The 12,673-nt window shown below is 42.2% G+C and overlaps 1 protein-coding gene across 1 annotated transcript in view; it reads left to right on the top strand.

Annotated features, from left to right (window-relative positions):
* POLR3F (RNA polymerase III subunit F) overlaps positions 1–12,673 on the top strand; it is a 167,569-nt gene that overhangs the window by 135,455 nt on the left and 19,441 nt on the right. Inside the window, exon 8 of the mRNA XM_078648956.1 lies at positions 3,965–4,156. Within this exon, the coding sequence (XP_078505082.1) occupies positions 3,965–4,156 (192 nt within the window). The remainder of the gene's footprint in view (positions 1–3,964; positions 4,157–12,673) is intronic.

The following is a 12,673-nucleotide window of genomic DNA, read 5'->3' on the forward strand; positions in this document are numbered from 1 at the left end:
ACATATGGGACCCATCGGGCTTAAATAAGACGATCCAGGATTGGGTGACGTTAGGAATGACTGTAGCAAAAAGAAATATCGCACAACGCTGGGGCTCCAGAGTTAGTCCCATTCTCACTCAGTGGTGCAGGGATATGGACCTGGCAATGGTGGCAGAAAGATCAGTGTGTATATATAGAGGCTGCCCAAGAAAATGGGAGAAGGTATGGGGAAAGTGGAACACGTACAGAGGAGATAAATGTGAACCCCCGCAGCCTGAAGACTCTGATTCAGATGAAAGTACGTGATTATATTATGATATGTGACTCCCTAAACATGTCCATGTAGGGTGGGGTGGGATGAGAGGGAAGGGAATGGGCGTGATGGTCCATATAACTGTAGCAAAATATGTGATTCAGGTAATTATGATTTTACAAGCGATGAATGTCATGCTGTCATTGAAATGCTCTACAATAAGTATTAATAAAAATTGTTTTAAAAAAAAGAGGTTTAAGCCTTAATAGGAGAGGTAGTAACACCTGAAGAGTGGATTTGCAATGAGGAGTTTAAATTACTCAAATAAATGACGCCATTTCGCCAGCATTTAATGGACTACCAAAAGTCCATAAAAATGTACAAGACCCACCCCAGAAATTTACAGTCTCATGTTTGTGTTCTCTGTTAGAACCTCTAAGCATACTGCCCCCCTGACCATAGGTGCCCCCTCAACATCCCTGCACCATGTGGCAGGCACCAGTGCGGGATGTTTACAAACTTCCATTTCAGAAAGGATGCTTGTGCTGCGGGCGTTTTCCGCACGGGCTTCCGTTGTGAAATGGAAGTTTCCAACCGCACTATGGGTGGCCGCATTTAAATGGTGCGGTCTGAACCACCAACCTAAGGTCGTCGGACGGACACAAGTCTGCCCGACATCTTAAGCAGGGCCTCTATGTATTGTCCTGAAGAAGGTGGCAAAAATTGGGGCAGTTCACTAAAATATGTTGACATGTATGATATGCCGAATCTATTGAAATATCCTGATACAATAGATGGTGATTTCCAGTTGTATGGCGGAACCACGCATGCCTAAACCATGTGTGGCTTGGAGGTGCAGTCGCTGCCGTGACTGTCATTGCCACGCGTTCCTTTAGCACGCAAGTCATTACAACTACTTGCTTTAGGGAAATGCTGAACTTTGGAATGCTATAAATTATTATTCCAACTCCAGTCAGTGCATTAGATCAGTAGGGAAGGTATTGGACTGGAAATCCAACATGGTCATGGTGGTGACTGCGTTGTAAAGGCAATGCGTGGTATCACTGCGTGGTAAAGGATGTTTTCTGTGATTTCCACAGCATATCATTCATTGGAAAAAAACTATTTAAATTTCGCTGAATTGTGAATTTTTATTCTGTAACAATGTCTTTAATCTATATGATGGTGATATGATCATTATATTACTATTGACACTCATATTGCAATAACTTGTAAATGAAAATGGTGTTTGTAAAACAAGTCATTAAAAGCTTGGAGCTTCTCGAAGAAAAAAAGAAAAAAAAGTAAGTATTTTGCTTAGACATGTACATGATATACTGATTGGTAGATGGGTAATTGTGAATCATGGATGTTTTTCACCCGGGGGTTCCGAGTGATATACAATAAACAACACAAATGAAACTCCAGTTGTCTGTGATGTCACTCAGAACCCTGGAGTGAATGACATCCTTGTTACTGGCTTGTTACTATTTTGGTTAGCCACCGTTGTGACATCGCTGCAGTGAATCACCAGGCTTCGATCCAGTTGTTTCACAATAGAGGCTTCCTATGGAAGCCATATAAAGCTCTATATTACCCCATGCGTTCTATGTGGCATACTAATTGGTTGATTATTCTATTATTCATTTGTGTATCTTTTTATTTATAACCCATTTTTCTTGTGTTCATCAGTCATATTTACTACTGGTAGTCCAGATGAGTAAATCTGAATGTGTGTGTTCGGCATCATGTTCAGTAGTCCTCAGTTATGCCTTTTACAGTACTTTTAATGAGAGCAGTCTACATGTTCAGAGTTACCTACTAATATTTATTTTAGCCCTGTAGGAAGAAATTCAGTAATGGCAGCAAGAAGGCATTGTGTTATTTGCCTGTTGGTCAAGTTAGGCCCTTTTATTCTAACTGGGTTATTCAAAATGGTGTGATGCAGTTCTGTGAAAACTGTCCCAGTGACTAAGGTTTGGGCAGTGGAACCCATTAGGTCAAGCAGAGCATACTCTATAAGGTGCACAGACCCTCACTCACCTAGGTGGCATGCTTCATCATCAGGTGGTGCTCCCCGTTGGGTGGGCGCTGCAAAGCCCAACAGGTCCGCGAGGGGGTTCTCAGCTGGAGATCTTTTAGTGTCTATTTGTTTGATGGTCATCGGACAAAAAGCATTTGTCCCCTTAATCTTATGTGGGCGGGTAGGAGTAGATCAAAAGGAAGATTTCTTTTTATTTTTTTTAAACTCTTTTTTATTAAGAAACAAGGCATGTTACAATTACAATGCAGCATTTTTCAGGTAATCATTCAGATCATATGTCCATAAGATTGTAGACACAATAACCTAGTCAAAAGTGTGGAGAAGTGTGGCTCAATGGTTAGAGCGGCAGACCCTGATGCAGAGGTCTAGCCCGGGAACAGGGTTCAATTCCCCGCCTCGGCGGGTCTTGAGCTCAAAAATTCCACGGACCTGATAATTCTCGCCTCGGTGCCTATTCCAATCACGGAGTCCCACTCTGCAACTCTGGGCAATAGCTTGCTTAATCTCCACAACGGCCCCCACAATGCTAAGGATGCCTGGCCTCCACCTTGGGGGTGCCCAGGAGTGGACACCTCACAGGGAAAGCCAGGATGGGTTCCACAGCGGTATTCGTACAAGCGCCTTGAGACCCTTGCGGGTGAGTAGTGCGCTATACAAGTATCAATTTTATAATTTACAATTTACAAAAGGAAGATTGTGGGTTAAAATTATCTAAGCACACCTGAATCACTTTTATTCTTAGCGTATGCTCTTGTTAAGGGTAAACAATCAAAGGGGTGGAATCCCTAGGGAGACAATGATCCCAGGGTGGATTGGTCGGCATATTTTTTGCAGAGGTGTCCTAACATTGGATCAGTGGCAATTCGCCAGGACCTCTCTCCAAATACTGCAACCACTTCCTGAGAGCTATTGTTGACAAAATACCTTTTTTTGAGCGAAGGACTCAATGATATACTGAACCTAATAAACACCATCAATCTTGAAGGACCCACAGATCATCCATTCGCCAAAATTTGGTCTCTGGGACTGGTTCCACGGAACTACACACGTGTGCTGGACTGTAATTCCCTCTCATCCCCTCCTTTACACTGCACTTCCTTTAATTCCAATCTGTTTTCTAACTCCCGTTTTCTTCAGGTAAAGTTTGGCACGTCAACTCTGCCAAAATATGCAGGGTGGAAAAAGTGCCTGTTAAATACAGAGGCATGTTCTCATTTTCATGAGAAAAGCACTGAATCAGAGGCGTTTACTGCACCCAGTAAATGTTGCACCTCATGGTGCCTCACCCGGCTCACTCTAAATTAGGGCACTAGTTCAAAAAAATGAGCTGTGTAACAAATATGTAAATTATGATTATTTTGGAAGATTGAATTACAGCCTATTCACCATCTGCTACATTTTATAGAAAAGCATCATCATTGTTCCAAAAGCAGACACTTTATTTTTTAAAAATTGTAATAGTGGGATTATAGTATTAGTACAAGGAGTAAGTCATTCAAGATCTAAATATAGTGTTAATTGCCACGTAGTACCTAGTCATAGGTATTTTCCCTCAGAAGTTGAGAGGATATCTGTAAAAATAAATATCTGGTTTTCAGTTGGAAACGCTATTGTGTTACTTTTTACAAATTTTTGTTGAAGATTTAGATGTATTTTAACAAACTAAATTTTCTTGAATGTGTTTAGGTGGAGTTGTCGATGGAAGACATTGAAACTATATTAAACACCTTAATTTATGACGGGAAAGTGGAAATGACCATAATTGCTGCAAAAGAAGGGACCGTTGGCAGCGTTGATGGACAAATGAAGCTTTACAGAAGCGTCAATCCAATAATCCAGCCAACTGGGTTGGTTCGAACCCCTTGTGGTCTCTGTCCAGTAAGTTATTCTAACTTCTTGATGACAGACAATAATCTCATGCTTTCTCTGGTGGTGTTTACATAGATTACAGATTGAAAGAACTAACCTTAAATACATTCACTGCAGCCTCAAAATTATAGAGAGTATAAGGACTCAAAAACAGAGAATATCCTGAAGCAAACTCTTGCACTTTTCATTCAATTTTAAAAATGGTGCTGTGGGATTTGTATTTCTATTAGTTTACTGAACGTTCTTCGGTTAGAGTCTAAGACTTATTATTATCGGCTCACTTTTTTTTTGTTGTCCTCATTTGCCACCTTGGTTTTGTTTCCATGATGAAGTCCAGAGGTATACAAGCGGGAAGCTGTCTCAGTTTATTAATAACTGGTAGGGCACCAACTTGACACTCGTCCCTCAGCTCCTCCAGCCTCAACCATCTGTAATCACCAAACAAACCAATAGAAAGGTGAAGAATATTTCCACAAAGGTGTCTCGCCCTGGGTTGAGTCTTAGTGGCGTAATCATTGGACCCGGGGAAAAAAAAAAAAACCCCGGACACTCAATGAGCCCAATTTAATAGTTGCCAGAACGCCCTTTTGTTTGAATTGCCAGACCTACCCAGGTCTAATCTGGAGACCGCCAGTGGGGAGGTGTACCAGTCTTCGATTGTGGGGGGCAAAGAGTCTTTACATTTTCTACATATCTCCCTTCTGGCAAGCAAGATAGAGTAGAAAACTAGCTTCTTCTCCAAACTTTGGACTCCATCTAGAATACCAAAAATGACCAGTGGAAGATCGAAGACTATATTCAAGTTCAAGGATGATGACAGAGTTCTTCTTACAGCCTCCCAAAACGTTGACAAAATGGGGCATTCAAAGAACATGTGACAGTCTGAAGCGGCCACAAAGCCACATATAGGGCATACCACCACACTCCCCATAGTGAACTTCGAAAGCCTTAAAGGAGAATAATAAGCTCTATGAATGGTAAAGAGATGATTTCTGCGGAGCCAAGATGGTTTCACTACATCCCACAACATTCCACAGGATAGGCTCCAAAGCTCTTGCAGATTACAATCCGTCATAGAGGACGACCAAAGCTCATCCGGTAGTGAAAAAACACCATCCCTTTCTTCCATAATCAACTTGTACCATGTTGAGATTTCCTTTTTAGCGGAAGGTTTATCAACCAAAAGAGATATTAGCTGACTGTGCCCACCTAGGGGAAGTTTATTTCCACGAGTTGGCCGGGAAATATGTGCACGGGACCAACTAGATATTTGCATATGCTTAAACCTAGCAAAGTTAGGGCCAATGATGTTTCTCAGGCATTCCCACGGAAGCAATTCCCCCTCCATGAATAAATCGCCCCATACAGTTAACCCAGCATCCTTGATCGGAGTCGCAAGACTGTCACTCAACCAAGCTGGACTCTCGAGGAGATCCCATAACGGGGTCCTACTACCGTAGTACCCTACTTTAATAATTTTGGTTAGCTGTGCCCACATTTTAACCATTCCCTGCAGAATCTTCAGCTTAATTTTTTTTTTAAACTTAGGGTTCCCAAATTTAAACAGAAACCCTGATTGGCTGACACCTTCTCCTGTAAGAAGGGTGGAATAAAATGACCCTGCCCCATACTCGGATGGATTTTTTAAAAGCATTCTGGCATGAGACAGTTGGAACGCCCATGCATATGTCTGAAAATCAGGGGCTGCAATTCCCCCTTTATCTCTGCGCCTCCTAAGCTTCTTCCAGGAGATCCTCGGAAGACGCTTACTCCAGATGAAAGAACTAATATCAGACTGTAATTTATTTATTAATGAAGGATCAAAATATAACGGGATTGTATTAAAAAGAAAAGAAATTTTAGGTAAAATAGACATTTTAATTAAATTGACTCTTCCTATAAATGATAAAGGAAGTTGTGCCCATGACTGTAATAATTTACGGCATTCCTTAGCCACAGCTACAAAATTTGTATTGGCAATCTGATTGATATCTTTTATGATATTAACACCCAGGTATCTCATCTTATTACCAGGACGTATTGTAATATTTGCTGTAATCTGATCTACATTCCATATCATCATCTCCGTTTTAGCAGCATTAATCTCGTACCCGGAGATTTCACCAAACTCAGAAGCTGCCTTAAGGATTGCAGGGAGTGCGGTGTGTACCTCCAATGTTAACACCAAAATATCATCGGCGTATAGGGCCACCTTTCTCTCCCACCCCTTATACATGAACGATCTGATGTTGACATTATCTCTTAAGCACTGGGCAAATGGTTCAATGTATAGATCGAACAAGAGCGGGGAGAGAGGGCAGCCCTGCCTTGTTCCCCTCAAGATGTTCAGTGGCTCAGTTAGGGCACCATTTACCAGGATACGGGCATTGGGGTTCTGATATAAGAGATCAATTGCCCGCCGCATTCTCCTGCCCACGTTGAACTTAGCCAAGGCCTCCGACAGGTAAAACCAGTTCACCCTGTCAAAGGCCTTGGTCGCGTCCAACGTGAGGACCGACAAGGGGAGGGACTCCAATAAGGCCATATCGATTGCCCCTATTAAGTCATAAGTTAACTCATATAACTGTCGTCCCTTCACAAAGCCCTTCTGATCGGAGTGAAGAATTTCAGGGGCCACTAATGCGAATCTCTTAGCAAGTACTGTGGTGAAGATTTTATAGTCTACATTTAAAATCGATATGGGTCTATACGACCCACATGATGTAGGTGACTTTCCGGGCTTCAATATCAGAGTTATAGAGGCGCTATCCCAGGATACTGGAGGGCGAATACCATCCTGTAATATTTGGTTAAATAAAACTGTCAAGAAGGAGACTAGTTCTTGCTCTAATGCTCTATAAATTTCGGCTGGCAGACCGTCAGGCCCAGCAGCCTTCCCCTTTTTTGCATTCGGGCCCTTTTGGACAGAATGTAAGTGTTGGAAAACAAGCCAGACGCGGTAACATTCGTGTCCTTAATGTGCCCGAAGGGACAGAAGGTTCAGAGATTAAACAGTTTGTTACTCGACTTCTGAAAGACTCACTATGCCTTGATTGCTCAGTGGAGGAGCTGGCTACAGACATACAAAGGGTACATAGAGACCCTTTTAGACGTAATCCACAAAGGACTAAACCACGTAAAATCTTGGTTAATTTCCACACATATGCTCTTGAAGAGCAAATTCTCAACCTAGCCCTGAAACAGAAATCTTTATCAGGGAAGGGGTTTTCTTTTCTTATAAGGTCGGATTTGGCCAGGGTCACACTCGAGAGGCAGTGGGAATTCGGTAGGCGCTTAGACGCCTTCAGGAAGGTGGGAGCAACAGCTCAGATGATATTTCCCGCTACTCTAAAAGTGATGCACAATAATAAAATGCTCAATATCAGGACAGTGCAGGCAGCGGACAAGCTTTTGTTGGAGTTGGGTAACAAGGCCTCTTCAGTATAGGGGAAGTTAGTGTTCCAGGAATTGGGGAAAGTGGAGGTTTCTTCCTTAATTAATCACAGCCTTTAGATATAAAGAAGATGCTTGATGAGAAAAAAATATATATATAATTATCAAAAAAAACACACAAAAAATAGCATACATAATTGAAAAAATTAAACATAAAACATAAAAATTTAGCATCTAACTGCACACTATAGTTTGTACATACTGTAGGTCACAAGGGTATTTAAAACTTGGTTTTTGGGTTTCTGGTTTGGGTGGGGTCTAGGTGGGTCAGCGGGGGTCCGTAGAGGGGTGCCATCTACTGGATTTGATCCGGTTAGATACACCAAGGGTTCTCCACGGGAGGGGGGGAGGCAGTGTGGGGAGAGGGGTGGGTTGGAGAGGGCTAAAAGCAAAAAGTTCCTCATTTGTCATTACAGTATGTTTTGTTATTATGAAGTTCAGTTGGTGCTTCATGACTTACAGCTGAGCTTGTCTTGGTTCGAACGGCAATGCGGCATTCCTTGCCATCAGTGTTATTATTGTGTAAAACTCTGGTTGGTCTCCTTTTGCTATGGCTATGGCTAATCTAAAAATATTTTCCTGGAATATAAATGGCCTGCGGACCAAACCCAGGGCTAGAAAATTGTTTCAGTATCTTCGAGCTATAGACGCACAGGTAATTCTGCTCCAGGAAACTTTCTTGACTCAGTCTGAAATAGAGATGGAGGTAAAGAAAAATAGGTGGATTGACTTTACGGTCTCCACTTCCCAATCCACGAACACTAGGGGAGTGTCTTTGATCCTTAAAAAACAATTAAAGGCTAGATTGATAACTTCTATGGCGGACCCAGGTGGCAGATGGGTTATGGCCTTACTAAATATATCGGGGGTCCAATTCACAATTGTGGGTTACTACGGCCCAAATCAAGATGACCCGTCGGTATTGGAGACAATCTTCTTTCATCTTCTGTCTTTCCCCGATCCAGTTATATTTCAAGAGATTTCAACATTGTACTTGACCCAATCTTAGATAAGTCACAAAACAACAGTTCCCGTATCCCTTCAAAATCCAGGACTTTCTTGCTTAATGCAATGAAGCAGTTCGGATACGTGGACATTTGGAGGGAAAGGTCAGGGACCCAGCAGGGAGTTTCGTTTAGAAACTACAAGTACCACCATCAATCTCGGATTGATTTTGTATTGAACAGTCATAGTTTAGCTGAAGGAGTAAAGAATATTCACTATCTTCCTATACATCTATCCGATCATGCGGCCGTAGTATTGGAGCTCCCAGTGGCTTCCAATGCTTCAACTAGGAGCGGGACATTTGACCGCTCCTTGCTTTCCCATCCAGATTATGTTTTGTTCCTCAAAAATGAAGTCCAGCACTTTCTTAAGGAAAATGTTGGGTCAGCTGATAATGGAATTGTCTGGGACTCCCTAAAGGCTTTTTTACGAGGCCTTATTACTTCTAAGGTCTCCTATAGAAGGAAGGAGTACAGGGAGGCGGTGGCCTCAGTCGAAGCTGATATAGTTAAAACTCAGCGCGACTTTGACACCAACTTGGCTTCTCCGGCAACCCTCTTAGCAGGCCTCCACAATAAGTTACTTTCTTTAAAGGGCCAATTAAGTTCAGTTTTAAACCAGCGTATTCAAGAGAGATGGGATGCTAGTAAGATCGCTCATTTTGAATACGGCGAAGGTGCAGGGAAGTTATTGGCCTGGAAAGCCAAAACGGATCAAGTTCGTAATAATATAGACTTGATCAAGGTCAATAATGTTCCACAGTCCTCAGACTTGGACATAAGACAGGCTTTTAGAGAGTTCTTTGAGGATATATATCAGGAGGATACAACTGCCGACCCTGATCAAATCAGGGAATGGCTGAATCAAATCGTCCTTCCGGCTCTATCAAGAGAACAGAACGAGTTTTTAGATAGTAAAATTTCAGAGGGAGAAGTTAGAAAGGCCGTCCAAAATTATTATCGGCTCTCTTGATGTTCTGTTTTGGCATGTTTAAGTATAAACCAAGCACATTAGGATTTACCCTGGACCTTTTGTAGCAGCTTCTACTTTTTGCTCTCTCACTGCATTAACATTTTTTTTAAAGTTTTTTTTTATAAAACCTTTTATTAGAGATTTTCAGCCAGAACAAAAACCAGGACTGGCACATAACATACAAAATAAACCAATTGTCATAATCACCACACAATTCTAATATAATCATTGTGCCTATGCATCAGAAATTTAGAGAACCATGACCCCATTAACCATAGTACTGTAAAAGCTAGTGATCCAAGGGGCCAGGAACCCTTTCCCCGTCCAGGTCTCAATTCAAGGCGGTCTCTAAGTGTAACTCTTTGTCCATGGTATGGGTGGGAAAGGTTCTATATAAATCCCCTCTGTGTTCCACCCTGTTTATCCAGCTCTTGAGATATTTACAAGGGCACCCCCTAGCCTGATATACCGGGTGCTCTAGGCCTATGCAGAAATCCATGCCCTTCGCCCATCCATCCCAGGCTTGTACATTCTTCCCCTCCTTTGCAATGTGTCGCTTGACCACAAGTAGTCCCACCCAATGCAGCGCCTTCTGAGATCTGTTACCCTCTATATCATCTGTAATATGTAGTGAGATCAGTTTTAGTTCCCTGGGCACCCACCAGTCCAGCACTGTCACCAGAGTCCTGAGCACAGCTTCCCAGAAATGTGAAGTGACTGGACAACTCCAGAATGTGTGTAGTAAGTCTCTGTTAGCAGCACTGCCGCACAAACAACTCCTCGAGCCCACCAGCCCCATTTTGAATAGCTGTTCCCTCGCGAGGTACGTACGTTGCAGTATTTTGAGTTGGATAAGACTAAACTAAGCGGCCACCACTGCCTCTCTTGGAGCCGCCACTGCCTCCCTCCAGTCCGCATCCTTAAGTTGAAATAAACAATTTTTGGATTAATCCTGTTTGTGTTTGGATAGTTCACGAGACACTTCATATTAGGCGACGAGCTGGATTGGATCTGCGTCTAGGATTTATAAAGTACTGTTTCCCTGTATTTTGCCTCAGCCATGTCATGGAAGAAGGCTCAGGAGATTCTTGCTTTTTTTCTTGTGGCAGCTAAAGTTAGAAGCTGTGGTGCTGATTTCCCTGGTGTTTCTGTTCCTGGTTGTATGTAAAGTTTTGTTGTGAATGCTTGAGGCAAGGCTCGCGCTCGGAGTCAGTCTTGGTCTACTGTGGACGAACGCTTGAGCTGTATCTCTCGCATTAGAGCCTACAGGAAGATTTCTATGATGCTCAAGCTGCACCGTGCACATTCGGCAGGACTCTGGATGTCTTTCAGCTACTGAATAACACAGAAGATGATACTCTTAAAAAATACATTTCACTTACCATGGATTTCAATATAAACTAGGCTCGACAGTAGCTTTTTGTTTTTAATGTGAGCCGACACCCAGCAGCGAATAAAGTTGATTATTGTGCTAGAGGTGCCTAGCTCGTTTTTAGAGGGCTAGAACAGTGTACGTAGTGGTTCTATCTCAGGGGTCAGGTTTTGATTGGTAGTTGTAGTTTGTTTCACTATTCAGTTGAACACATTACCTGCAAATTTATTTTTCAGTGGGAAGGTGCCGATGATAAGTGGAACACACTGATGAGTACCTGTCAGCAGTTCCCTGGTGGTTGTTTCCTTGAGGTCCCTTCCCACTTTTCACACACTTTTTTTTTACAACACTTTTTAAGTTGAGAGGGTGTTGGGAATTGGTGTCGGAGACACAGACACATACAGTATTTTAGGAAGGAGATAGGAACACCCTGTTAGTTCTGCCATGTTCAACCTCCCATGGAACCCCTTATAGTGATCTTTAAACAAGTCAGTATTACCTACCATTTGTATGCAGATAACAGCCAACTCTACATTAAAATCTCCTCATCTAAAGATATCCAGCACCTAAACAACACTCTCCATAGTACACTCTTGACTGACGAACAACCACTTAGGGCTTACCCCCAACAAAATAACCAAAAGGAAAATCCTATCCATAACTGAATTGTTAACCTTAATGTTTTCAACTGTAAACCATCTATTTATCTCCAACTCTGTTAAGTCACTAGAAATTACACTTGATAAAAACTTGAACATTAACCCCTTCCCTACTGCCATCGGCCGTCGCGGACACTACCTTCGTAGTGCTGTGCACGGCCGACGCGGCCCTGCCCGCGCAACAGAACTCAGCTAAAAGTGCCTTCTTCACACTGAAACACCTAAAAAGAAATAAAACTCTTCATCATCTTTAAAGACCTTGAGACTGTAGTGCAATCCCTAGTCCTCTGTATGCTGGACTAAGGGAACGCAACGATCACTGGTAGCCCTAAAAACTACCTTATCCATATGAAAGCCACACTTAACGCAGCGGCTAGACTGCTCTCTCGGGAGAGCCGCTATGATCATATCACTCCCACACTTAAGAAACTAAACTTGCTACCAATCAAAGCGAGAAGCATATTCAATATGGCCAGCATAGCCCACGAAGCTCTCTACACTGAAATACCGAACTACCTTGCAAACAAACTATCAAAAGCAGGCCATAAGAGGCAGTTGCGAAGCTCTGGGAATGAGCCTAGAAATTGGAACACTCTACCAAAGGACCTAAGTGACAATTAATCATTGTTGAACTTCAATAAAAAACCTGACATTATTTCTTCTCAATGAATATCTCAACTGACCCTCCGAAAATACTTGACTTACTTTGATGCCGTTCCTCTGGAAATAACTATTTATTTATTTCTTCAACTTCCGAAATAATCTACAATAGCATCCTCCAAACTATATCATCTATCTATTTCACCATCTGTTTGTATATTTTTTTACCCTTTTTGCCTACTATTCTTCGTGTGTATGCTTCGGGTCAAGTTTGCGCTATATAAAACTAAAAAATAAATAAGTCCTGTTATTGTTTGGATAGTTAACAAGACACATCAGGTGCTTTACATAGAGGAAAGTTGAGAACCTGAGATGACTTTTTGAGGCAGTTATACACTATTCACTACCCTCAAAAAGGACCTAAACTGACAGTCTTCAATTATGTCCGCTTACTTTAGAAGGAAA

This window comes from Lissotriton helveticus, chromosome 6 (genome assembly GCF_964261635.1).
Source record: "Lissotriton helveticus chromosome 6, aLisHel1.1, whole genome shotgun sequence".
NCBI classification, from domain to species: Eukaryota; Metazoa; Chordata; class Amphibia; order Caudata; family Salamandridae; genus Lissotriton; species Lissotriton helveticus.